The sequence below is a fragment of the Erinaceus europaeus genome, unplaced genomic scaffold, assembly GCF_950295315.1.
Source record: "Erinaceus europaeus unplaced genomic scaffold, mEriEur2.1 scaffold_399, whole genome shotgun sequence".
Lineage (NCBI taxonomy): Eukaryota > Metazoa > Chordata > Mammalia > Eulipotyphla > Erinaceidae > Erinaceus > Erinaceus europaeus.
Genome location: NW_026648258.1, coordinates 50,765 through 76,839, shown reverse-complemented (window position 1 = coordinate 76,839; position 26,075 = coordinate 50,765). Strand labels below are relative to the sequence as shown.

Below are 26,075 nucleotides of genomic sequence, written 5' to 3'. Positions count from 1 at the left end.
AATAAAATAAATAACTAAATAGTAGAAGTCTGTGGGTTTCTGTCTACCTCCAAACTTCTATGACATGAAAGAGAAATACCTTATTTTGTTGAAACCATTTTTTTATTTGGAACTTTTAAATTGCAGGTGGTCCTAGTTTTAACTGATAGGCTCATATACTATGCTACAAAGAAAACCACTATATATATATATATATATATATATATATATATATATATATATCATAATTGAAGTAACTGAAGAAAAAGATTAAACTGAAAATACTAATAAAAGAATACATTATTCAGGTGCTGGAAATAGTTCACCAAGTAGGGCACACACCTCACCATGAATGAGGTCCTGGGTTTAAGCTCTGGCAATGCATGGGAGTATCACAGCACCCACCAGGAGAAACTCCATGGATGGTAGAGCAATGCTATGGTATCTTTCCCTCTCTATATATATTTCTAGAATAGAAAGAATGAAAAAGTTGGCCCAGGAGCATTGATATCATGCATGCAAGAGGCCCCACTCAGATGTCCAACTATAGATGAATGGTTAAGAAAGTTGTGGTATAGATTCACAGTGGAATACTAGTCAGCTGTTAAAAGTAATGACATCATCTCCTTCATTGCCACATCTTGGGTGAAGTTTGAAGGAATCATGTTACATGAGATAAGCCAAAGGAGAAGGATAAATACAGATGATCTCACTTATAGGTGGAACTTAAGAAACAAGGGAAAATGGGAGTCCAGCGGTAGCGCAGCGGGTTAAGCGCAGGTGGCACAAAGCGCAACAACCAGTGTAAGGATCCCGGTTTGAGCCCCTGGCTCCCCACCTGCAGTGGAGTCGCTTCACAGGCGGTGAAGCAGGTCTGCAGGTGTCTATCTTTCTCTCCCCCTCTCTGTCTTCCCCTCCTCTCTCCATTTCTCTCTGTCCTATCCAACAACGACATCAATAACAACAACAATAACTACAATAATAAAACAACAAGGGCAACAAAAGGGAGTAAATAAATTAATAAATATTAAAAAATATTTAAAAAACACTTAAAAATAAATTAAATAAAAAAGAAACAAAGGGGAAACAAAAGGTAAATCTTGTGCTATATTGGGTGTATTGCACCAAAGCAAAGGACTCTGAGGAGTAAGAGCAGGGAGAGGGTTAGGGGTGGGGGTTGGAGTCAGAGTGCATGATAAAAAAAAAATTAAAATAAGAAAAAGACACACACAATTTAAAACCCAATGATATGAGATTTAAAATGTATTGTAACTACCTAGCTGATTAAAGAAGATTCAAAACTGTAACTTCAAACTGATTTACAAAATAAAACTTAGATCATTAGATATAAAAATGTATTAGATATAGCTATTTACTAAATAAACTCAGCTAATTCACAACTTTAAATACTCTTATTAGAAGGCATGAGAGAGAGAGAATGGAGAAGAGGGAATAAATATATGAAGCATTCAATACAGAGTAAAAAGTAAATCAATTGCAAAATGAACCTAAGAAAAAAAGAAAAATGAATTTATAGAAACAAAAGCAGAAAGGAATATACTAGAAAAATAAATGAAGAACTGATGAATATAGCAGAGATCAGATTCTCAGACACGAGGTTCTCAAATTTAGTAACTTATTACTTTTTTTTAGCTTATGAACACCACAAGTTTATTTCTCTTTTTCTTTTATTTTCTTTGACAGGACAGAGAAATTGAGAGGGGAGGAAGATGGACACTTGACAGGACAGAGAAATTGAAAGGAGAGGAAGATGGACACAGAAAGAGATAGCTGTAGCATCTGTTTTACTGACTGTGAAACTTACTCCCTGCGAGTGGGGATCAGAAGTTTGAACTCAGGTCCTTGTGCATAGTAATGTGTGCACTCCACTGTGTGCACCATCACCTGATCCCTACAATAACTTTTCTTTTTTTGATTGATTTATTAATGATCAACAAGACCACAGGACAAGAGGGGTATAATGTCACACAATTCCCACCACCAGAATTCTGCATCCCGTCCCCTCCATTGGAAGCTTTCCTATTCTTTATCCCTCTGGGAGCATGGATCCAGGATCATTAATGGGTACAAAAGGTAGAAGGTCTGGTTTCTGTAATTGCTTCTCCACTGGACAATAACTTTTTAACAGCACTGCTATTTCTAATCGCAAATAATCAGATACTTAAGCTCATCATGGGCAGGAAGAGAGTACACTTTAGCATGAAAAGTCAGTGAATGAATAAATGAAGCAGATTTCTAGGTAGGTGAGCTGCTAAGTGTGTTAAAGTTCATCACAGATAAATTAGCATATTGTTCTATTTTTTTTAATGAGAACAGTACAAAAAAATTATTTAAATGATGACTCATGTGTATGCAAATACCTAGAAGAAAAGTCAGCAAGTTCGCACCGGAACTTGTTACTTTGGGGAGCAGATTTGGGGTTAAGGATTATGAAAGGAGTTTTTACCTTTTTCGTTTTGTTTGAATTCTGAGCTAAGAGACCATATTCATGTAATACTTGTATAACTTTTAAAATATTCTTTAAGAAATTCTCAGAGGCATTTTTCAATTCCAAAGAACATATTCATGTATTACATGTATAATTTTATAAAATATACACAGATTTTTTTCCCCCTTCAATCCTGAGTATATTTCTGAACTCCAAAGATAAAAAGAAAAAATACCAAATTATCCTAAGAGGATGGGCGGGAGGAATTACCTATAAAGGAAGAGAGAATCTGGCCAACTATTGTTTATGTACAAGAGTGAAAAAAGACATTTCCAAATATGTGAGAACTTGGACAGTATATTGCCCACATGCTCTGAATATTATTCAAAGAAGCACTCTAGCCAAACTTAGTGCGCGCGCGCGCGCACACACACACACACACACACACACACACACACACACACAAACACACACACAGTTTAAATATGTGTGAAGGTTAATGCAAGTATTAAGCAAGGATTAAAAATATCTGATGAAATTCCAGATCATTTCCATTATCTCAGTAGGTGAGTATGGGTGAAATGGAAGATAAGAGTAAAATGGCATCCTAAAAGTCTCTTCCTATGTGGGTTGTAGCTAATGATGGGGAGGTCATATTTCTTATTCTGTTACTGATACTGAGAATGGAACTCCTCTGTTAAATATTGCAAATAAATGGTAGTACAGAGAATTCGGATATTCTACTTCCAAATTACTTTAAAAAGCCAAATCTAGCAATGAAAACAAGCACTCGAGTACAAATTAGGAGCAGAAATGGAAACAATAACAAAGCTTAAACAAGGAACTAACATGGTGGGCCAGCCCATGTGGCCAATAGTGGAGGGAGATGGAGCTTTGATGGTGGATGACCATGTGCTGACAAATATTTTGGGGAGATGTGAAATTATACCTGAGACAACAACAGGTTTACAAAATAGTATTTCCTCAATAATTTTTTCTCTCCCTTTTATTACTGACTTGACTGTCTTTACAAAATAATAAGATTTCAGGGGTATATTTTCATACCCACACATGGTGTCAGTCACCACACCCTCCACCAAAGTTCTGTGCCCATCCCTATGCCCACTAAAATTCTCACAAAGTCCAAGAGTTTCCTGTTTTGTTTTGGCTTTTTTTTTTGCACGTAATTTTTTTTTTTTTAACATGCCAACAACCACTTAATCATCCGGAGTTCTGCCATTAATTAAAAGAAAATAGATGATAATGAGTATTCCTATTCAAAATAGATAGCCCCATTCATTTAGCTCTCTAATATCCTTGAGGTAAGTTTTATGACTTTTTCCATACAGATCTTATAGCATTTTTCTTGAACTTGCATTGCTTTAAGTGCTACAATAAATGCTATTTTCCCACCTTTTTCTTTTTCTTATTGCCACCAGGGTTATTTCTAGGACTCAGTACCACCACTAAGAATCTGCCACTCCTGCCAGCCATTTTTTTCTTTCTGTTCTTTCTTTCTGTTCTGTTCTTTCTTTCTTTCTATTTTATTTGATAGGTCAAAAAGAAATTGAGAAAGGAGGGACAGATAGAGAGGGAGAAAGATATACACCTGCGGACCTGCTTCACCACTTATGAAGCGACTCCCCTGCAAATGGGGAGCCAGGGCCTTGAACCAGGATATTTGCACATGGTGATATGTGCACTTAACTGGGTGTGCTGCCACCCAACCCCCTAAATGTTATCTTTTAAGAAATATTCTGAGGTATTTATTTTGGTGTGGTAGACATATATGTGTTCTATATACTAATCTGACATCTAAAAACTCCTTTAAAATAGGAGTTACAGTATTTTGCCTATCTTCATGAATGATTTTGTTTCTTTCCTTCCAATCTTAGGACTGCTTTTATTGTTGTTGTTTGTATGTCTGTTTTGTTTTATATTTATATGTCTTACTTTACTTGCTGGTCACCCAGGAAAATGTTGGATAGAAGCAGTACTATAAGACATATTTACCTTGCTCCAGACATTAAGAAGCCACCTTTTTCATATATAAGAATGATGCTTGCAACCAGCAAAATAACTCACCTAGATGGTGCATGGTTTGAAGGAAGCTTAAGTGCTGTGGTATATTTCCCTCTCTCCCTTTGTTTCTCTGTCTCTATTTGAAAAAGTTACCCCAGGGCACTCCAGCAATGTCAGATAATGAAAATGATCATGGTACTTGCTGGGCTAGTAAGATAGCCCCTGAGAGGATGCCTGTATTGTCAAATACTTGACTTAGGTTCAGGCTCCTGGCACACCACATGGGAGTACTACAGCACCGGAGAAAGCTTGGGAGCTTCGGTGTTTCTCTCCCTCTCTGTCTCTCTTTATATTGGAAAATTTCAGCTTAGAGCAGTAAAGCCATAGGAAGAAAGAAAGGGAGAAAAAAGAAAGAGAGAGAGGAGAGAGAAAAGGAAAAAGAGAGAGGCAGGAAGACGCCATAAGCAAAGGGCTGAACAGGGCTCTGCTTTAAAGCAAGAAGAAGAAGAATGAAGAATGGCACTTGCTATCAAGTAGGTTGGAACTTTATCCTCTTCAATTTATTTACATGATGAATCAAATTAGTACAGTACTGCTTCATCTCTCATGAAGCTTTCCCTCTGTAAGTGGGGACTGGGGGCTTTTGAAATGACCCATAAATAATCTAGTTGAAATCAAATCCAGCAATGCGTTAAAACATGTCATGATCAAGTTATTTTTAACAAAAATGGTATTGTTGTAGAAAGTACTAGTTTTGGTAAGCTATGCTTTCCCAGAAATGTCCATTGCTTCTAAGTCTTCATATTATTACCCAGGGTTTTTAAATTTCCATAGTTATTGTTCTTTTTATTCCTTATATTCTCTATTACATCTTACCTCTTTTTTTTTTCTTGCTTAGTGTTGCCAGAGATGTCTATTTGATTAGTCCTTCCATGGAAGTTAGAAATTTGCCCTCAAGATATATTTCTAAGAATATATATATATATATATATATATATATATATATATATATATATGCACAAGATTAGCCATTCTGGAACTGTTTATAATGGCAAAATACTAGAAATAAAATGAACACCAAATATGTTAAGCAACTGTGATACAGCAAACTACTACACAGCTATAAAAAAAAAAATAAGGAAAATCCCTATAAATTAATTTACCATAACTTCTAGGCTATGTAATCAACTTTTAAATTTTGTACAAAAGCATTACAGAGCATTCTATCTTTTATATAAGAGATAAAGGAAAATATATTTGTATTTAATTATTTTTCAAAGGAAATTTGAAAGGACAAATTTATTGATTAAGAGTATGGGAAAGAAGTAGGGAGGGGAGTGAAAACTTTCATTATGAATTTTTATGAAACTTTGGCTTTAAACTATATTGATACTTTATATATTTCAAAAAAAACATTAAAGATGGGAAATGACTAAAACTGAATGCCGACAGAAACAGATAAACCTATCTATCAAATAAATAATATAAATGCACAAAAGGAAAAATAATTCAAATAAATTCTGTACAGTCTTCTGGCTATATATACTCTCAGTAGAATATATTTCATGGACAAATTAAACATCAGATTGTTCCTAGACATCACTTAGCACATTTGGGGGATATAGTATAGCAACAATTCTGAAACAATTTCGTATGTATAAGATTTAGCAGGTAGGTGGCCCAGGGGCTTGTAGAGCAGAAATGCACAAGAGTTGTAATCATGGGGTCCTGATTTCAACCAGGCACCACACGTGTCACAGTGATGTTCTGGTTCTCTCTGCTTTTCTCTTCCTCTTCATAAATGAAATGAATGAATGAATAAATGAATATAATTTTATTTATTTATTTATTTCAGCAAGTAGGTAAGTATATTGTTGAGTTCTTATTGGGGTCTTACATATGTGTTCTTTTACTATGTCACTAGCCAAATCATTTTTATTTTTATATTTTATGAGAAAGTGAGACAAAGAGAAACTGAAAAAATGAGAGAGACAGAGACAGAGAGAGAAAGAGAGACAGAGAACAGCACAGCACTATTCCACCATCCATGGATTTCTGACTCATTTTGCCTCTATTGCTCAGGTGTAATAATGGGGATTGAATTCCGAACCTAACAGGAGAAAGGTGGGCCCTCAAATACCGAGTCATATTCTCAACCCTTGAACTTGGGTATTTAAGAATAAGATGGGGCTGGGGGGATAGCATAATGGTTCTGCAAAAGCCTTTCAAGCCTGAGGCTCTGAGGTCCCAGGTTCAATCCCCAGCACCACCATAAGCCAGAACTGAGCAGTGTTCTGGTCTCTTTCTCTCTCTCAGTATCTTTCCCTCTGTATCTACTCTCTCATTAAAATAAAGTAAAATAAATAATATATATATATTAAAAAAAAAGAATAAGATGTACCTATTAGTGTTGTCTGTTAAGAGGGCCTAGAAACAATGATATTGCAGTATCGGTGAGCATCCAAATCTTGACTTCTAAATACTCTTCTCCCCTGAAAGGAACCAGACTCCTTGGAGGAATGGATGATCCCATGACTGGGGCAGAGAAACTACAAAGAGAGTCTGGGGCAGGGAATAGATAGCATAATGGTTATGCAAAGAGACTCTGAGGCTCCAAAGTCCCAGGTTCAAATCTCCACCCCACCAGAAACCAAAGCTGAGCAGTGCTTTGGTTAAAAAAAAAAAAAAAAAAAAAAAAAAGCTTCTGGAATAGCCATACAATAGGACTCAAAGCACTGAAGTACTCAAAGAATAAAGAGCATGTCAAATGGACAGAGAAACTCTGGTTGGTCAAATTTGGCTTAGTTGTATATCAAAATGACAGAAGTAGATCATTACCCACTGCATACAAAAAATACACTTGACCACAATTATAGCTTAAAAAAATATTAAAGGGGGAGTTATAAGGGAAATTTCTGAGGGCCAGGTGGTGGTACACCCAGTTAAACATACAAAGTACTATGTACAAGGACCTGCACAAAGATCTGGGTTCGAGCCCCCAGACCCCACCTGCAGGGAGGACATTTCACAAGTGGTGAAGCAAGTCAGCAGGTGTCTATCTTTCTCTCTCTCCCTCTCTATTTCCCTTCCCCCTCTCAATTTCTCCTGTCCTATCCAATAAAATGAAAAAAGGAAAAAAAGAAAAAAGAAAGAAAGAAAAATGGCTGCCAGGAGTAGTAGATTCGTAGTGCTGGCACCAAGCCCTGCAATAACCCTGGAGGGGAAATAAAGAGGGGAAATTTCTTATTTATAGAAGGATACCAAAAATAAGCATAGAAGGAATGATGCATATAAAATATATAGTAAACTTTGAGACTGAGTACTATATTATTCCCAGATTTTCACTCAGTGATTTTAACATCTATTCTTATCTTTCTAGTTTTAAGTTAATATGAAAAAAGCTATAGCAACAGGGTAAATATACTGTATAAGCATTCAATGTACAGATCTTAGAATGAATATATATATATCCATTGTACACATACACACACATATATGCATTTTCTTGAGTACATGCAGAAAAGTAAGAGTTGGTGGCTCATATCACAAGCATATATTTAACTTTACAAGAAACCTCAATACCATTTCTACACATACCCTTTCCCTGACTACAATTCTAGGACCAACTCTGTTTAGTTGCTTCCTTCCTAGTCTCTAAGCTGTCACCAAGGAAAATGAGAGTGCATATATCCTCTAAAGGATTTGTACAACAATGTTCAAAGTAGCACTGTTCATTATAAACTCCAAACTGGAACAAGCCAAAAGTTTACCAACAATGGAATGGATAAAGAAACTTTGATATTTGTATTAATAAAATGGAATGTTATGCAGCAGTAAAAAGGGGGGAAAAAAACCAATACTACATATAACAATATGGATAAGTCTCATAAACATTTTTGAATTAAAGACCCAAGACCAAGAAAGTACATACTGATGATTCCATTGGTATAAATTTTTGCCAAGCAAAACCATAACTCAGTGAGAAAAAGAAAAAGAGTTTAAAAAGTATCCCCTTGTGGAGGTAGTGAGAAAGGTTTCTGAGGCGCTAATAATGCTCTAAATATTTGTATAAGGGATACTCACATGTATTGTCACTTTGTGGACTTATCAAACTGTTCATTTAAGATGAATGCACCTTTCTGCATGTTTCCCAATGACAATATTCAGGAGGGAAAATATACAGGAGCTAAGGCAATGCAAGACTGTATTGGGTGTGCAATGTACATTTTATATAGAGAAGTTTCATAGCACACCTCAGGAGAATTAAATGGAGATGTATGTATTTTATCCAACAGATCTCCTCTAGAAATGTATTCTAAATGAGTATCACAGTCAAATATTTTTGAACAATGGTATAAAGGTATACATTAAAATTTTGTAGAAAATAAAATTTGAAGGGAATACTTACAATTGGTGTCCCAAAAGGAATGTAACCTGGGAAAGGGCAGAGAAGAGTTATATGAAGACCCTCACCCCATTCCTCCCAACCCCTTTCAACAAAGACACCAGGAGACTATTGGGTCTCATCAATGACCCAGATGAAGGGGCTCAGGTGAGTTAGATGGGAGGCACCTCCATCTAACTCTGGGGCTGGGAATGGATAGCATAATGGTTATGCAAAGAGACTCTTACGCCTGAGGCTCCAAAATCCCAGGTTCAAATCTCCACCCCACCAGGGCAAAGAGCTCCCTGGTGGCCCTTAGCCTCCCTCTTTCTGGTCCCCTGTAGCCAGATGATTTTTATTCCCTCTCAAACACAGAGAGCAGTTTCTAAAGGCAGGGCTGCCCACCCATGGAACATACCCACTTTAAGTGTAGTAGTCTTCTAGCCTACACTCAGGACACACCTTTGGGAGGCTTCAGAGGCCCCAGTATATCCCCCTCCTTCCCTTCACTTGCTCTGGTACAGACTCTTATTTCCCTGGCAGCATGGGAATTTCTTGCCCACCGGAGATGTCTCTCTCTCTTTAAATAATTTTTATTTATAAAATGGAAATATTGACAAGACTATAGGATAAGAGGGGACATTTCCACACAATGCCCACCCCCATAACTCTATATCTAATCCCTTCCCTTGATAGCTTCTCTATTCTTTTTTTTTAATTGTTGTTGGATAGGACAGAGAGAAATGGAGAGAGAAGCAGAAGACAGAGAGTGGGAGAGAAAGATAGACACCTGCAGACCTGATTCACCGCCTGTGAAGCGACTCCCCTGCAGGTGGAGAGCTGTGGCTCAAACCAGGATCCTTACCCCAGTTCTTGTGCTTCTTGCCACGTGCACTTACTCTGCTGTGCTACCGCCCGACCCCAGCTTCCCTGTTCTTTATCCCTCTGGGAGTATGGACCCAAGATCACTGTGGAGCGCAGAAGGTGGAAGGTCTGGCTTCTGTAGTTGCTTCTCTGTTGAACATGGGCTCTTTTTAAGAGGAAGAATCCTTTAAATCTCTGGTAACCTGCTAGGCATCCTCAGTAGGGCAGAGAGGGCTGGCATGAAGTGCAGTCAGACCTTGAGCACAGTTTCCTCTCTGCTTATAGCCCTTATAGTCACAAGGCTCTGTCCACTTTGCCCATTGCTATCAGTGGGCAGCTTCCTGTCCCCAAACTGATGGCTATGTCAGCCAGAAAGCTGAGACCCATATGTATCAGAATAACATCTAAAATAATGGTGTGGGGAGTATGTGGTGCCTCACCCTGTAGAGCTCACGTTACCATGCACGAGGACCAGAATTCATGTTGCTGATTCCCGTCTGCAATGGGGAAGCTTGATGAGTAGCAGAGCAGTGCTGCCAGTGTCTCTTTTCCCTCTCTATCTCTGTCTCTCATCCTCAGTCAATGAAATGTCCACTGGGAACAGTGGAACCATGTAGGCACTAAGCCCCAGTAAAAATCCTGGTGGCAACAAATATAACACAAAAGTTCATGTCTTGAGTGTAAGTATTCATGCACATAAACCATCATCACACTGACAGAACACCCCATGCTAAAGGAGGTCTGTCTGAGAGGGGCCTCAAAGGAAGACTTGACTCTGAAAGGTAGAGAAGGACATGAGAGGTCAGGCTTGGTGTGAGAGCTGCCCTGGCCATAGGCAGGGATGGGGCAGGAGGTGGGGGGCATCTATAGCCACAGCTACAAGACACTTGGAACCTTCCCTGCCTTGGAGTGCGCCCTGGTGAGACCAGAGAATCCCTGGGCAGTAACTGTTCCCATCTGCACTATGCTGTCACAAGGATGTTTTCTCTAATGCCAGGAGGTCAGGCTCTGGGTGTGGGGCTCCTGACTGGCCCAGGATGAAAAAAAACCTACTAGTAGAAACCCTTTCTCCAGTGGCCTGTCTGAGGCCGTCCCAGTACAGCCACCTGCTGTCCTCCTACCTCTCCCTGTAACTCAGAAGTAGGGGGGTGCAGGGGGAGGGGAAACTGGTGCAGGATACCCCACTGCACAAAGAAATAGCATAGGAAGGGCATCAATGCACTGGTGTGTGTGGCTCTGGGCAAGGCCCTCAGCCTCTCATTGCTATAGGCAGACATCCATGTCAGCCCCAGGCATTGCTTTCTAAGTACTAAGCCCAGGCACACAGAACTGTCACTCTAGGGACCTCTAGGCAGGGGCTTCCTGGGAGCAGGGATCTTAGACCCCAGGCCACAGTCTACTGGTCTCCACAGCATGGAAATTCTACCCACACATGTGTTTGGTTGTACAAGTACAGCACACACATTCTCAAGGACATCCGGATCACAACAGGATCAGAGAACAGGGAGTTAGCTAGACGATTTACTGTTTGAAAGGGCTGAGCAGAAAACAAGGCTTGGAAGAAAAGACTGCAGAAGAGAGGAGGAGTGACTCCCCTAACTCCTCCAAGCCAGGGATTGCTAGAGACTGCCTTTTAGGGAGGGGTGTGTCCCCGAGGACAGAGACACCTGCTTCACCTGTCTTCTCTGTACCCCAGCTGCTCAGGCAGAGGGAGCAAGTGCTCCCGCCTTCTCCTCCTCCTCCTCCTCCGTCTTCTTTTTAAAAGCACTATAAATGGTTCTAAACTGGGTCCATCTTGTATGACTGAGCCAAGATGGGCCATAAGTGATATGACATATGGATGTGACCTGGAACCATGACCAAAGTCGGCAGCTGAGGTTAAGCAGAGCCAGAAGAGGCCCAGAGGCTTACCTGACATTCTAAAGGGCATGAAGATCTTCTCATTGGTGTCTGGGTGTAGGATCGCCTGGCCAGAGCGAGAATAAAGTACAAGGTGATGGTGGGGAAAAGGGGAGGAAAGAGACAGGAGGAGGGGAGAGAGAAATGGGAAAAAATGGTTCCCCCAGGAAGACTTAGAGGACCAGCACCTGTATCTTGACTTCCACCTGACCAGGCCTTTTCCAGTAACCAAGGTGAGAGAAAACTGAAACCTGGGCCACACACAGCACTTCTCCTCCTGAGAGAAGTAATCCTCAGAGATGAATACAAAGAAGAAAGGGGCTGTGCTTCCCTTGCAGGCACTCTGTCCCAGATGCCTTGGTACAGAGGAGACACTTACAAAAGATTTTGTGGCAGGAGCCCATAGGGGAGGGACTCGGTGGACCCAGGAAGAGGTCCTGGCCTGAGCCAGAAATGGAGGCTCTGGTGCTTGGGAAAGAGGAGAAGGGGAAGGGGCCCTGGTGAGTTGGGAAGGGAAAGGCTGAGCAGCCATAGATGGAGGCTTCCCCCTGGATATGTAAGACAGAGCATGGAGAGGGGAAGATACAGAATTCAAAAGGGATTACCTGCTTGATTTTCTGTGCACTCCAGAGCTGGAAGAAAAGAAGACAATAGAGAGAAAGGGAATGAAAACAAAGCACAGAAATGAAAAGCAATATAGCATGATTTTTTTTTTCAGAACCAGACAGATGACTGGGATTCCCCTTTTCTACTTCTATTTCTGACCCGCAGTTTCCTCACTTGTAAAATGGGAATAGCAGTTGTCCTAACATTATTAAAGAGGTATGTAAAATGCCCAGGGGCCAGATGGTGGTGCACCTGGTTGAGTGTTCATGTTACAATGCACAAAGACCTGGGTTCGAGTCCCTGGTCCCCACTTGCAGAGGGAAAAGCTTTGCAAGTGGTAAAGCTGGTCTGCAGGTGTCTCCCTGTGTCTCCCCCTCTCTATCACCCCTATTCTATCACCTCAATTTCTGGCTGTCTCTATTCAATAAGATAAAGATTTAAAAAATTAAATAGAAAAATGCCTAGATTTTTATGAAATAAAATGAAATTTAAATATAAAAAAGAAAAGTGCTAGGAATACAGTAAATGCTTTCACTACCATAGGTGTTATTATTTCTATTGTTTGTTAAAAGAAGATTGTAGGGAAAAGAAAATTACTTTCAAATGAATGATAGATATGGGGTTTCTTCTAGCACAGCATAGAAGATAGGTAGGAGAAATAGGACAAATTATCAACTTCTTAAAATGATACAATTACTGTATTTCATTGAATCTAACACCTTAGTTATCTAAGATGCACTCTTATGTGCTACTAAGAAAGAGAAAAAAACATGACATAATGCTAAGACCCCCCCATCAATTAATACAGTCATCCCATTTAAAAGGTGTTAAATTATAATATAAATAAGTCTTTTCAAATCAAGTAAAATGAAAATTTATACTGTGTGGGGCCAGGTGGTAGTAACCACAGGAGTGAAGCTTCATACAGTGGTGAAGCAGTATTACAGGTATCTCTATTTCCCCCATCTCTTTCAACTTCTCTCTGTCTCTATTCAAAATAAATAAAATATATATGCACGTGTGTGTGTGTGTGTGTGTGTGTGTGTGTGTGTGTGTGTGTGTGTGTGTGTATGAAAATTTACATTGTGGACAAACTAAAGGCCAATATTTGTAATGGAGCAAAAAGTTTATGAAGGAAGGGAAGATGTAGCTAGCAGCTGATGTTTAAAGGTTTATAACAGGATAGTTCTTTTATGCTTTATAATAGCAGAAAGCTACTAATTAGCAGGCGATGTTCTAAAATTGCTATAAGCATTTTGCTAATTTACAGAGTCCCTCAAACCTCATTTACTACAAGTATATAATCACTATAATTGCTCTTATTTTTAATACAATTCAAATATATCTGACTGTCTAATACTCCAGATGCAAGAAGATTCAAAGCAGTAGATTTTTTTCAAGAGGAATTGGGAAACAGAGGGGACTGAAAAGAGAAAAAGCAAATATGGCATCAGTCAAACATGGTATATAAAAGCATATCAGCAAAGAGGTAAAAGGCTCATCTTTCTTATTTATTTATTTATTTATTTTTATTATTGATTTACAAAATTACATGTCAACAGGGGTATAATTCAACACCGTTCCCACCACCAGAGTTCTGAATCCCCGATCCCTCCATTGCAAACCACTGTAGTTCTCCTAAGGTTGCAGACGTAGGTTAACTGTTATCTCTACAACTGTCTGTCTATATTTGTACATAATTGCCCCATTTTTCTTCCAGGTCCAGCCCTCTCTTCCCCTCCAACCCACTCATGATCCTATTACTACATCCAAATGTCCCTCCCCTTTCCCTCCTCTCTCTGTGGGACCTGATGGAGCTGGAGTTCAGGGCCCTCTGATCCTCTTCCCCCTACCACTTCTCCCCCACTGGGAGTATAGATCAAAATTGTTTTGGGGTACAGAAGGTAGGATTTCTGATTTCTGTAATTGCTTCTTTGCTTGACATGAGCATTGGCAGGTTGATCCATACCCCCAGCCTGGTTCTATCTTTCCCTAGTGGGGTATAGCTCTGGAGAGGCAAGGTTCCAGGACTCACTGGATAGGTCGCCTAATGGCTGGCCTTTCTTTGTTGCTCAGAAAGGACCTTGCTGAAGTGCACCCCAAAGCCCCAGCACCACACTATTATGACTGCAGGCCTTGTGCAGAGTCTCCTGATCCCCCCCGCCCCACTCTCCACCAAACTCATGCATTCTCCTACCCTCTCAAGACACAGTCCAACTCTTCGGAGGCAGGGGTTACCCTTCAGTGTTGTTCCCCGATGTGGCACCAGGGGTCTCAGAATTGCACAACTAGGAGGTCTCACAGAGGTCATTCAGACTAGGGCTTCTAAACTCTAGCTGTACTTTAGGATCACCCAAATAACTCCTCCAGCATTTCCCTAGATTCCCAACTTAATTCTAAGGTACAGTCTAGTAAGATCCCCCAGATTGCACTGAAGATACATTCACAGTCTCCCAGAATCACCAGTGATGAAGGAAGAGTGGTCAGCAATGCTGTCCCAGGAGGAGGGGCGCTCTTTGTGCCTGACTGCAGACATGTTTGCCTTTTCCCAAGAAGTCACTAAAGGACATGCCTCAGCCAGCAAGGAAGACATCAAGAAAGAGGAGTTCTTAGAGACAGGGTGACTGCCAGAATAGATGCATAAGAGGAGGAAGAGCTGGCTGAGGCCTAGCAACCTCCCCCTTGCAGTCCGGCAGCAGGAGCTCCTGGACAGACACTGTTGCTCCCCTTCCACCAAAGTCCAGCTAAGCAGCACTGTGTCTGTGAGTACAAAGTGGCATCTGGATCTCACAAGTTCAAGGAGGAGCAGGCAGAAAAGGTTCATTAGTGGCACCTTGGAATCCCTCTTCCTTGGGAGGTTTGAAGGTGAAGTGGGAGGAACAGTTCCATTCTAAACTAAGATTCTTAGACATGACCTGATCTTGTTCAGGCTCATCTCATCTTCAGGCTGCAGCAACAACTGTCAGGGTCCTAGAGTTTGATGCTGAGTCAACCACTATAAGTTACCTGGTCGTCTTCTGCAAGTCACTTCACACCTTAGATTCACATTGTTTCCAAAATTAAAAAGGAAAATGAAAGCACTAGTTCAAAGGGACTTGTACACGCCTCTCCCCACAGCTGCATTATTCACAGCAGTCAAAGAGCAGAAGCAGCATAAGTGACCATACACAGGTGCCTGGATAAGGTAGTTATGGGGATTATGGTGTTTGTCTTAGTGAGGTGGGAGGACAGGGACACAGAACTTTAGTGGTGGGTGAGGTGTGGAACTATACACTGTAATCTTACAATCTTGTAAGGAAAAATGGGTTGAAACATGCAGAAGAATGAAACTGAACCCCTATATTTCACCAAATACAAAAGTATATTCCAAGTGGACCCAGGACTTGAATGTTAGACTAGAAACTATCAGATACTTAGAGGATAATATTGGCAGAACTCTTTTCCCCATACATTTTAAAGACATCTTCAATGAAACAAATCCAATTACAAAGAAGACTAAGGCAAGTATAAACTTATGGGACTACATCAAATTAAAAAGCTTCTGCACAGCAAGAGAAACCACTACCCAAACCAAGAGACCCCTCACAGAATGGGAGAAGATCTTTACATGCCATACATCAGACAAGAGGCTAAGAACCAAAATATATAAAGAGCTTGCCAAATTCAACAACAAGAAAACAAATAACCCCATCCAAAAATGGGGGGAGGACATGGACAGAATATTCACCACAGAAGAGATCCAAAAGGCTGAGACATACTTGAAAAAATGCTCCAAGTCTCTGATTGTGAGAGAAATGCAAATAAAGACAACAATGAGATACCACTTCACTCCTGTGAGAATGTCAGACATCAGGAAAGGTAACAGTAGCAAATGCTGGAGAGGTTGTGGGGTCAAAGGAACCCTCCTACACTGCTGGTGGAAATGTCAACTGGTCCAGCCTCTGTGGAGAACAGTCTGGAGATCTCTCAGAAGGCTAGAAATGGACCTACCCTATGATCCTGCAATTCCCCTCCTGGGGATATATCCTAAGGAACCCAACACACCCATCCAAAAAGATCTGAGTACACATATGTTCTTGGCAGCACAATTTGTAATAGCCAAAACCTGGAAGCAACCCAGGTGTCCAATAACAGATGAGTGGCTGAGCAAGTTGTGGTCTATATACACAATGGAATACTATTCAGCTATCAAAACCGGTGACTTCACCGTTTTCAGCCGATCTTGGATGGACCTTGAAAAATTCATGTTGGGAGTTGGCCAGTAGTGCAGCGGGTTAAGTGCAGGTGGCACAAAGCACAAGGACCGGCGTAAGGATCCCAGTTCGAGCCCCGGCCCCCCAACTGCAGGGGGTTTGCTTCACAAGTGGTGAAGCAGGTCTGCAGGTGTCTATCTTTCTCTCCTCCTCTCTGTCTTCCTCTCCTCTCTCCATTTCTCTCTGTCCTATCCAACAATGACGATATCAACAACAATAGCTACAACAATAAAAAAATAAAAAAACAAGGGCAACAAAAAGGAAATAAATATTTAAAAAAGGAAAAATTCATGTTAAGTGAAATAAGTCAGAAACAGAAGGATGAATATGGGGTGGCCTCACTCTCAGGCAGAAGTTGAAAAACAAGATCAGAAGAGAAAACACAAGTAGAACCTGAACTGGAATTACCATACTGTACCAAAGTAAGAGACTCTGGGGTGGGGGGGTGGGGGTGGGGGGGGGAGAATACAGGTCCCAGAAGTATGACAGAGGACCTGGGAGTTGTATTGTTATGTGAGAAACTGGGAAATGTTTTGCATGTACAAACTATTATATTTACTGTCGAATGTAAAGCATTAATTCCCCAATAAAGAAATAAAAAAAGAGAGAGAGCTATACTCTGGTTTAAAAAAAAGTGGGGAGAGGAACTTTTAATTGTATAAAAATTAACTATGTAAGAGAAAGGCCAAGAAATTTCTCTAGGACCCTTTTCAGTCTGGTGATGTCAGGCCCAGTTTATAGAAACTTATAGATGCAACTCTGACTTCATGGGCCTGGCTTTCCCTGAGGACCTGTTAGAATCATGAGTCAGAGGCATGCAGAATGAGTCTTCAGGATGCAGAAATGGCGGCAGGTACCACCCACAAGCCAAGAGCTGGCTGCTGGTCTAAAGTTTCACGAACTACTCATACAAACAGGCTATACGTGACAATTATCCTGGGACAGAAGAGCATTCTGCTGGGTTGTCAGAAAAGTCATGGCATATTTTTATATACAAAAATGCATCATGATTTTTCCAACAACCCAATACAAGAGGCCAAGAGTAATGCAGTGAAGTCAGAGAATCTAGGACACACTGAGAATCTAGGACAGGGAGCCCCCACCCCAGATTTCATTAGTCCACTAAAGCAGATTCACTTTAACTAGAATCCTAGTCGTGACCTAGTACCTTTGGGCTTTAGGCCATCTCTCTGTGTGCCTCTGGCTGAATATAAAATAAAAATGTACAGGCTTGGAGCCTTGGCCCTCACTGATTACAGCAACAAACCAGTGTAGATAATGAGCCCTTGGACCTTGCCTGATTTCTGAAGAGCAATATGGGACAGAGCAATATGGGTGAAAGGTGGCAGCTGTGACTCACAAGTTCACTCTGGCTAAGCCAGAGCCTTAGCTGAGCTATTCCCTGAACCTATTTGAACCTCAGTATAGAAACCAAGAAAAGGGTCAGAGGGCAGAACTTAAGCAAACTTCAAGGACAAAGTCAAAAGGCAGGAACCTGACCTCCTGGTGGCCCAGGCCCCAATGGAGGGAATAACTGTCTAGGCCCCACCCCAGTCTGGCTGGCTCCCCATCCCCTCTGCCTCCTTCCAAGCTGTCTCCTCAAACCACCCAAGGCAGCAAAGACGGAGCCTATTTAAAACAACCTCCAGAAGGTAATTAAACAGAGCCTGAAGGGGATCCTTCTGTAAGGCAAAGGATGCCTCCATGAAACAAAACAAAAAATATCTTCCAAATGGATCAGTTGAGCCAATCCCATTATTCCTCGCCATTACTTTTGTTGCCATGGTTACTCCCAGGTAATATGTACACATGCAAGTCTCTGTGAGATGAAGGTATCCCCGAGCTCTGCAGGTACACAAAAAGGAGGTTTCCCCCTGGCTCTGCAGAGTTAACACACAGTAATAGTCACAACTAACGAGCACATGCAGCTTCTCGCTAGGAAGAGGACAAACCCTGGAGTTGCATCTGATTTGAATTACAGATCCCCCACTTAATGCCATGTGATGTGGGACAGATTACTTGATCTTTTGGAGGCTTCACATACTCTTTTGTAATATGGGGATATGGATACTTACTTTCAGTGTCATTGTGAAGATTTAAGAAAATTATTATATTTAGCAAGAACTTACTGAGCCTGTATTATGCCCTGAATGCTAGGTGCTAGGCACAGATCACTGAATGAAAAGGATTAAACAACCCTGCTTTTGTAGTGCTTAAATGCTAGCAGGGATAGAAAATAACCACTAAAAGTCATAAGTTAGTTCTCTGATACTTTAGGAGGGTGGGCGTTTCAGGAAACAGGAAAGTAGAAATAAGGTCAGAATAGAGAGGGAAACGTGGGCATGGTGGAGGGTTATAGTGGGAGTAAGGTGTTCAGGGTAGTTTTCATTGAGGTAATATTGAAGGAAATAGCTGAAGGAGTGAGGGAGTCATGAAGATATCTGGTAGGAGGCTGTTCTGGGGGCCAGAATATTAGTACAAAGGCCTTGAGGCATATGTGGACCTGCCTGGTATGATTTTTTTTTATTTGTCTGTTCATTTTTTTGTTGTTGTTGCTGTTGTTTGTTTTTGTTTTTGTCTTTACATAAAGGTAGAGAGGCAGAAACGCAGGGAAGATGGGGGGCAGGGTGGACACCACAACACTGAAGCTACCTTCAATGCAGTGTGGGTCGGCCTTGAATCTGGGCCATATGCATGGTAAAACAGTACACTATCTAAGTGAACTATTTCACCAGCTCTGTCTGGTATGTTTGAGGGGTGTCAAGAAAGACAGTCTGACTGGAGTGTACTGAATAAGGGGGGGGCTAGTAGAAAACAAGAGCAGAGAGTAATGGGGGCTCTGTAGATTGTGCCGAGGATTGGCCTTTCATTCTGAGTAGAATGGCAGTAAGGGAGGCCACTATTTTCTGCTTGAGTCATGGTTCTTAGCAGGAAGCTAGTTTTACCAGGCTAGGAGGCATCTGGTAATGTTTGGTTGTCAGAATTTGGTAGAGAGTACAATTGACATGCAGTAGAGAGAAGCCAGAGATGCTGCTAGACAGCCTACAGTGCACCCGACTGCTCCTGCAACAGAGAACTCTCCAGCCCCAATGCCAGTCATGCCAAGACTGTGGAACCTTGATGCAGAGGAATTCTGGGGAATGGACAGAGGGGTACAAGTGGAGTGTGGAGACAAACCAGCAGGTCATCACCCTGGCCCACTCTTAAGTACGTTTCCAGCACTGAGTGCAACACCAAGCACTTCACACAAAGACTTCAACTAACACCCATCACCTGCCTGTTCTGTGCTAAGGGAAAAGCTGACCTGGAGCCGGCTCAGAGGGGCAGGTGCTGAGCAAGAACATGGAAGCCTGAAGCCAGGGGACAGAGAAAGGAGAATGGGGGTTGTCAATCAAGCCTTCCCTTCAGCAGCTTCTGACAAACCTGCTGACTCCCCTAGAAGATTTAGGGTGCAAGTATTTTTAACTAAGTATCTTCTCTGCTATTTTCAGCAAAGCTCAAACACAGCTGACCCCATTTCCTCTCTGCCACAGGAGAAGACTTGCAGGATCTCTTACATCCCCGCTGCCCTTTCTCCTTAGCAGGCTGCAGGCAGAAGTTCATCCTATGTGGGGCCTCTAAGATACTGCTGTGCTAAGTGCAGAGTAAGCACAAATGAAGGTGGGCACTTCTCATATTCTGAGAAACATGAACTGCCACTCAGATGCCTACAGAGGCTCCCAGAAACCTGCTCACCTCACTCCTGTCTACTTAACTCACTTCCAAGCTGCTTTTCTTTTCCCTTCCTTTCTTCTTCATCTTCATCTAGATTTCACTGGTCTGGTTTGACTTTTTTCAGATTAAGAAAGAGAGAAAGAGAGAGAGGTGGGAGAGAGGAAGATACCACAGCATGGAAGCTTCCTCAATTGTGGTAAGTGCTGGGCTGGAATCTGGGTTGAACATAGGACAAAAGAGGTGCACTATCCAGGTGAGCTATTTTGCCAGCCTGCAAACTGGTTCTTAACAGCAATGATTACTCTCCAATCCACAAAGCAATCCTCCATACTGATCCTTGCTCAAGAACTTCCAGTAGCTTCCTCCCAACCTCTCTACCTGAGTTTCAAAGACTTTCACAATCTGGCCTATGACTTCCCAACTTCCTATCCAGCTCTCTCATCCTCCTATCCTACCCCTATCTTTCTCTCATCTTTTGCTGTCTAACCTGCTTTTCCAACTTTTTGTCTCTCAGTGACTGGACCAGCTCTCCCATTACTTTGGAACTCTGAACAGTCTACATTCACCTATGCTTCATTCATGTTCTCCCTCCATGAAGCCTTTCTCATCATCTTTGTTCTCAGAAATCTCTCCTCAATTAACTGCCATCTACCTTACTCTTAGCTCCATACAGCTTATCCCCCAGCCTAGCCTCTAACCCTCAGCAGCATGTGGTCACCTCAGAAGGGTCCAGCTGACTTCCCAGTGTCCACCCATCTCAGCTCCTTCAACATACTGAGTGTTTAGCAAAATGCTCAGGGCCTGGACTTACACTAATTGTTGCGCCTTCATGGATACTACACCCCTCTGGTTAGACTCTGAACCCCACCACTCACTCTGGCATGTGCATGTACACATGATTCCATGCCACAGAGGCCTGCCTTCCCTCCCCAATGCACCTTCAGATAGCAAGCAGGTAGAAGACAGGCTCTAAACCTCTGGGAGCAATCTCATTCAGATCCCTGTTCCATCACGCACTAGCTGAATGACCTTCTATCAGTAATCAACTCCTCTAAGCTCCAGTTTTCTTACTTGAAAAATGGGATTAAGGGACCATTAAGGTGGTGCGCCTGGTTGACTGCATATATTAGAGAGTTTAAGGACCTGGGTATAACCTCCCCCTACCCCCACCTGCAGGGGTTAAGCTTCACAAGTATTGAGACAGTGATGCAGGTGTCTCTCTCACCTCTCTCTATCCCTCCCTTCTCCTCTCATTTTCTCTCTATAGCTATTAAAAAGAGAGAGAGAGGAGGGGAGGGGAGGGAAGGAAGGAAAGGGAAGTGGAGGAAAGGGAGGAAAGGGGAGGAAAGGAACATAAAAGAAAGGAAAGGAAAAGAAAGGAAAGGAAAGGAAAGGAAAGGAAAGGAAAGGAAAGGAAAGGAAAGGAAAGGAAAGGAAAGGAAAGGAAAGGAAAGTGGGATTAACACAGGTGCTTGCCAAACAGAGTTTCTGAGATAACTAACAGACATAACATACGCAGTGGTAAGTTCTTCATGCAGTGTCTGGCACTTAGTGGGCAAGCACTGAGTGGTGGCTCATGACCTTGAAGGGGTCTCCATATTCAACACCCCTCACCTCCATCCATGCAGACTATTCCAGCACAAGACATACATACAGCAGAACCAATAACCAGAGGCCTTGCAGCCTGTAATGCACATTTCCACTCTCTTCTATGGCTTTGCTGTTTAACAGCCATCATCCTTACTAGGTCTGCAAGCAAACTGTTGCTACCCAATAAGCCCAAAGGTTAAACTATCATTTTTATTTCAACCTCAAGATACCAATGAGCTAATAGTGTGGCCTTTAAAAGATTGTGGGAGCAGGCCAAGTCCAGGTCATCGGGTGTGGGCAAACTAGCAATCAACCCACATGCAAGCACCGCTGGTGCAGTGTTGTAATCAAACGGCAAGTTAAATAATAAACTGACACACAGTCCTGGTGCTGCCTGTGACATTGGGACAGGCTTGCAGGCACCAGGATGGAGCCACAGGCTTCTGACCCACATGTCTGCAAAAAGACATCAGAACAAGCACAAAGCCCAGAACAGATGAGCCCGCTGTCTGCTGTGAGGTCAGGAAGAATCTGACTGCCTCAGATGACTGTCATGACCCTTCAGAAGCATCAGCCTGGACCAGGGATTGTTCTTATTTCTAGACTGCTGAGCCCAAACTCTAGGCTGGCAAGAAATCAACATCTCCTCCATGCCTATGTCTGTGGAGCCCAGAATAGAGTGTGGCTTTGCTCATGAAGGCACGGAAGGAACTACTGTGTGGTACAAGAAGGCAGGGGGGCAGGGGAAGGTAGGCAGGAGAGGATCTGTTAATAAGGAGGACTGGGCAGCAGGCTCACATCTAGAGCACTGTGAGACCCAACCACCAGGTGAACTCTGCAGGCATCACCAACACGAGCCAGAACGGGGAAGTGGGCTTACAGCCAGGGTCTCCTCCAATGTCTCCTCCTCCTGACTCCTTAAGAGGCATGGCATGGCAGGGAGGTGGGGGTGGGGGTTTCATGACAGAAAACAAAGGAGGCCCATGAAATAGGACAGGCAAGTCTAAGCTATTAAACAGAGCAGGAGGGAGGAGGAATGATGCCGTCACTCCCCAAACTCTGGAAGAGCTGGCACCACACTCAAGAGGCAAACATGAGTAAAGAAACGCCCAAGGGGGACTGGGCTGGGAACAGACCCAGGGTCAGGAAGGGCTTGCAGGCTGGTCCTACACTTGACAGATTCAAGAGGAACTGCAAGAATCTAAGGAGTACTTTGACCTACAGAGGGGCATGTCAGGTCGGGCCATGCAAGTTCCTCAGTGATGAGATTGTTAGCTGCCCACCCAGCTGACTGCTCTGCCTAGTCAACAGACAGTGTCAACATCTGGAGACTCATCCACCCAGTGAGGTTCTGCACCATCTCACTTGTTTCCCAAGGGGCTGCACAGGGGCATCTGGCCAGGATGCTGCATCGCTGGTGTTTTGTCCTCCCTCCACATTGCTGCCTGCAGTGAGAGACCTGAGTACCCATCCTCTCCACAGGATACTCCACAGGAGTCCACAGAGGTAAGTAGCTGCTGCAGATGAAGACACTACGGGGAGATACTACCTCTTCCCTCAGCAGCAGTAGTTACCTGTTCGTTAGTGACCCCAGGACGCAGAGTCCCATGCTTGTAGTCCTCCAGCAACTGCACAGCCTCTCTGAGACGTCTCTGCAGGGGAGAGAAAAAGCACAATGAAGGGCACAAATCCAGGGCTCCTAGACTTTGTTACCTGGCAGAACTGCACAACTGTACAGTGTACAAGGCCTGCCCTCCAGTCCACAGGACACATACCAAACAATAAGGTATCCGATAAAGGACAGGTCTAAAATACTATGGAACATTATTCAGTAGTTTGAAAAGTGAAGTAGATGTACATATGATTCCATGGCCACATCTCTGCATATTTTTTGAATGAGCAAACAAACTGAAGAACTGTGTGTGTCATTCATTGTAGCAAACAAAACAGAGAAAATTATATTTTCTATGAGAATAGTTATGTATTTAAATGTATCTTTAAAAATTCCAGACAGAGAGAGACCCACCAAACTAGTGACAGAGTGACAGGGATTACCTTGATGTGTAGGAGAAAAGGACCAGACTTGGTAAGGGGTGTCAGAAGGAAATCTAATCTTAACTGTAATACTGTAAGTTTTTATAAACAGAACATATTTATGTAATACATAATTTCTATTCAGCATTTTAAAAACACTAACAGAGATTTACATACTAAGATACATATGGCTACAGTAACTGATGGGAAGAGAAGAGGGGAAAAAAGATAAATTTATATGGGTTTTCTTTTTTGAAGGCTAAAGATACAGAAATAGTGGCACAAGGCAGTGTTTGACCATCAAAAGAATGATATAATATTCATAGCAGCTCTATTCAAATAGCTCCAAATTGTAAACAATTCAAGTGTCAATAGTAGAAGGAATACATTGTAATACATGCATGCAGTAAAATATTATACACTTATGAAAAGGAAAGCTAGTAATGCATGCTATAGAGTGAACTGAAGATACAAACACAATGTGCTTGAATCTATTTTCACCCCAGAAACTGTCCCACCCTCTTTCCCACCCACAGACACACACTTCTCTGGAACTTTCCCACCTCGGGAGGTAAAGTCTGTGTCCTCCTCAAGCTGATCCTGGGCAGAAATGGCTAACCAGAACACAGCCTGTGTACAGCTAGGTCATAAAAATGCCTTGTACTTCTATTCTACTTTGTTCTCTTGAGATGGTCCCTTTCTTGGGAATTAGCTGTATACTTCTTTTTTTTTCCTTTTATTAGTGATTTATACAGTTATAAAATAACAGGGGTACAAATCCACACTGTTACCACCACCAAAGTTCTGTGTCCCCCATTCCTTCCACTGGAAACTGCAGTGATTCTCCCAAGATCACAGATTTGAGTTGACTATTATTTATTTGTTTAAAAAAATTTATTTATTAATGAGAAAGATAGGAGGAGAGAGATGAAGAACCAGACATCACTCTGGTACACGTGCTGCTGGGGATCAAACTCAGGACCTCCTGCTTGAGACCAGTGCTTTATATACTATGCCACCTCCCAGACCAAGACTATTATTTCTATAATAATAATACATATACATATATGTGAGAATATTTATATATGCAAATATATCTTTAAAAATTCCAGAAGGAGAAAGACCTATTGAACTAGTGACAGAGTGACAGAGATTACCTTCATGTGTAGGAGAAAAGGACCAGATTTGGTAAGGGGTGTCAGAAGAAATTCTAATCTTAACTAATATTGTAAGTTTGCATAACATATTTTCTTTCTCCATTTTTTCTATGGTCCTGCCTTCTCTTCCATTTTAAGTTTCAGCTACACCTACTACTTCCAAATGTCTTTCCTTTTTTACCTCTTCTCTCTCTGGGTCCTAATGGAATTGGGTTTCAAAGCCCTCTAGTCATCTTCCCCTAACACTTCTCCCCCACTGGAAGGATGGACCAAAGATTTTTATAGGGTGCAGAATGCAGGAGTTCTGGCTTCTGTGATTGCTTCTCTGCTGGACATGGGCATTGGCAGGTCGATCCACACCCCTAGCTTGTTTCTATCTTTCCCTAGTGAGTTGTATACTTATTAGTTGTGTCAGAACCTTACACATGTATTATTTCACTACTTCTGGAGCTGAATTTTCATTCTTTTTTTTTTTTTTTGCCTCCAGGGTTATTGCTGGGGCTCAGTGCCTGCACCATGAATCCACTGCTCTGAGAGGCCATTTTTCCCCCTTTTGTTGCCCTTGTTGCTGTAGCCTTGGGAAAGGGAGAGAGACAGGAGCCGGGTAGTGGCACAGCAAGTTAAGCACACATGGTGAAAAGTGCATGGACCGGCATCAGGATCCCGGTTCAAGCCTCTGGCTCCCTACCTGAAGGGGAGTCGCTTCACAGGCGGTAAAGCAGGACTGCAGGTGTCTATCTTTCTCTCCCCCTCTCTGTCTTCCCTCCTCTCTTGATTTCTCTCTGTCCTATCCAACAACAACAGCAATAACAATAACGATGATAAACAAGGGCCACAAAAGGGGAAAAAAATAAAATAAATTGAAAAAAAAAAAGGAAAGGGAGAGAGACACCTGCAGCCCTGCTTCACCACTTGTGAAGTGCCCCCTGCAGGTGGGGACCAGGGGCTCGAACCTTATTCCTTACGCATTGTAACATGTGTGCTCAACTAGGTTCGCCACCACCTGGCCCCTTTTCTTCCTTTTCCTCTCAATTTCTCCCTGTCTCTGGCAAAAAAAAAAAAAAAAAAAAAGGGTGGGGGGGGCCTAGTTTTAAAACACTGGCTAAAGGCAGGGGTAGATAGCA

The 26,075-nt window shown here is 42.1% G+C and overlaps 1 protein-coding gene across 1 annotated transcript in view; it reads right to left on the bottom strand.

The window, feature by feature from the left end:
* LOC103114058 (sideroflexin-5) overlaps nt 1–26,075 on the bottom strand; it is a gene marked incomplete at its 3' end in the record, with an annotated part of 71,802 nt that overhangs the window by 22,455 nt on the left and 23,272 nt on the right. Inside the window, exons 4-7 of the mRNA XM_060184873.1 lie at nt 23,335–23,412; nt 12,203–12,229; nt 11,610–11,664; nt 8,859–8,884 (exon numbers count right to left, since the gene is read on the bottom strand). Coding sequence (XP_060040856.1) covers nt 8,859–8,884; nt 11,610–11,664; nt 12,203–12,229; nt 23,335–23,412 — 186 coding nt within the window. The remainder of the gene's footprint in view (nt 1–8,858; nt 8,885–11,609; nt 11,665–12,202; nt 12,230–23,334; nt 23,413–26,075) is intronic.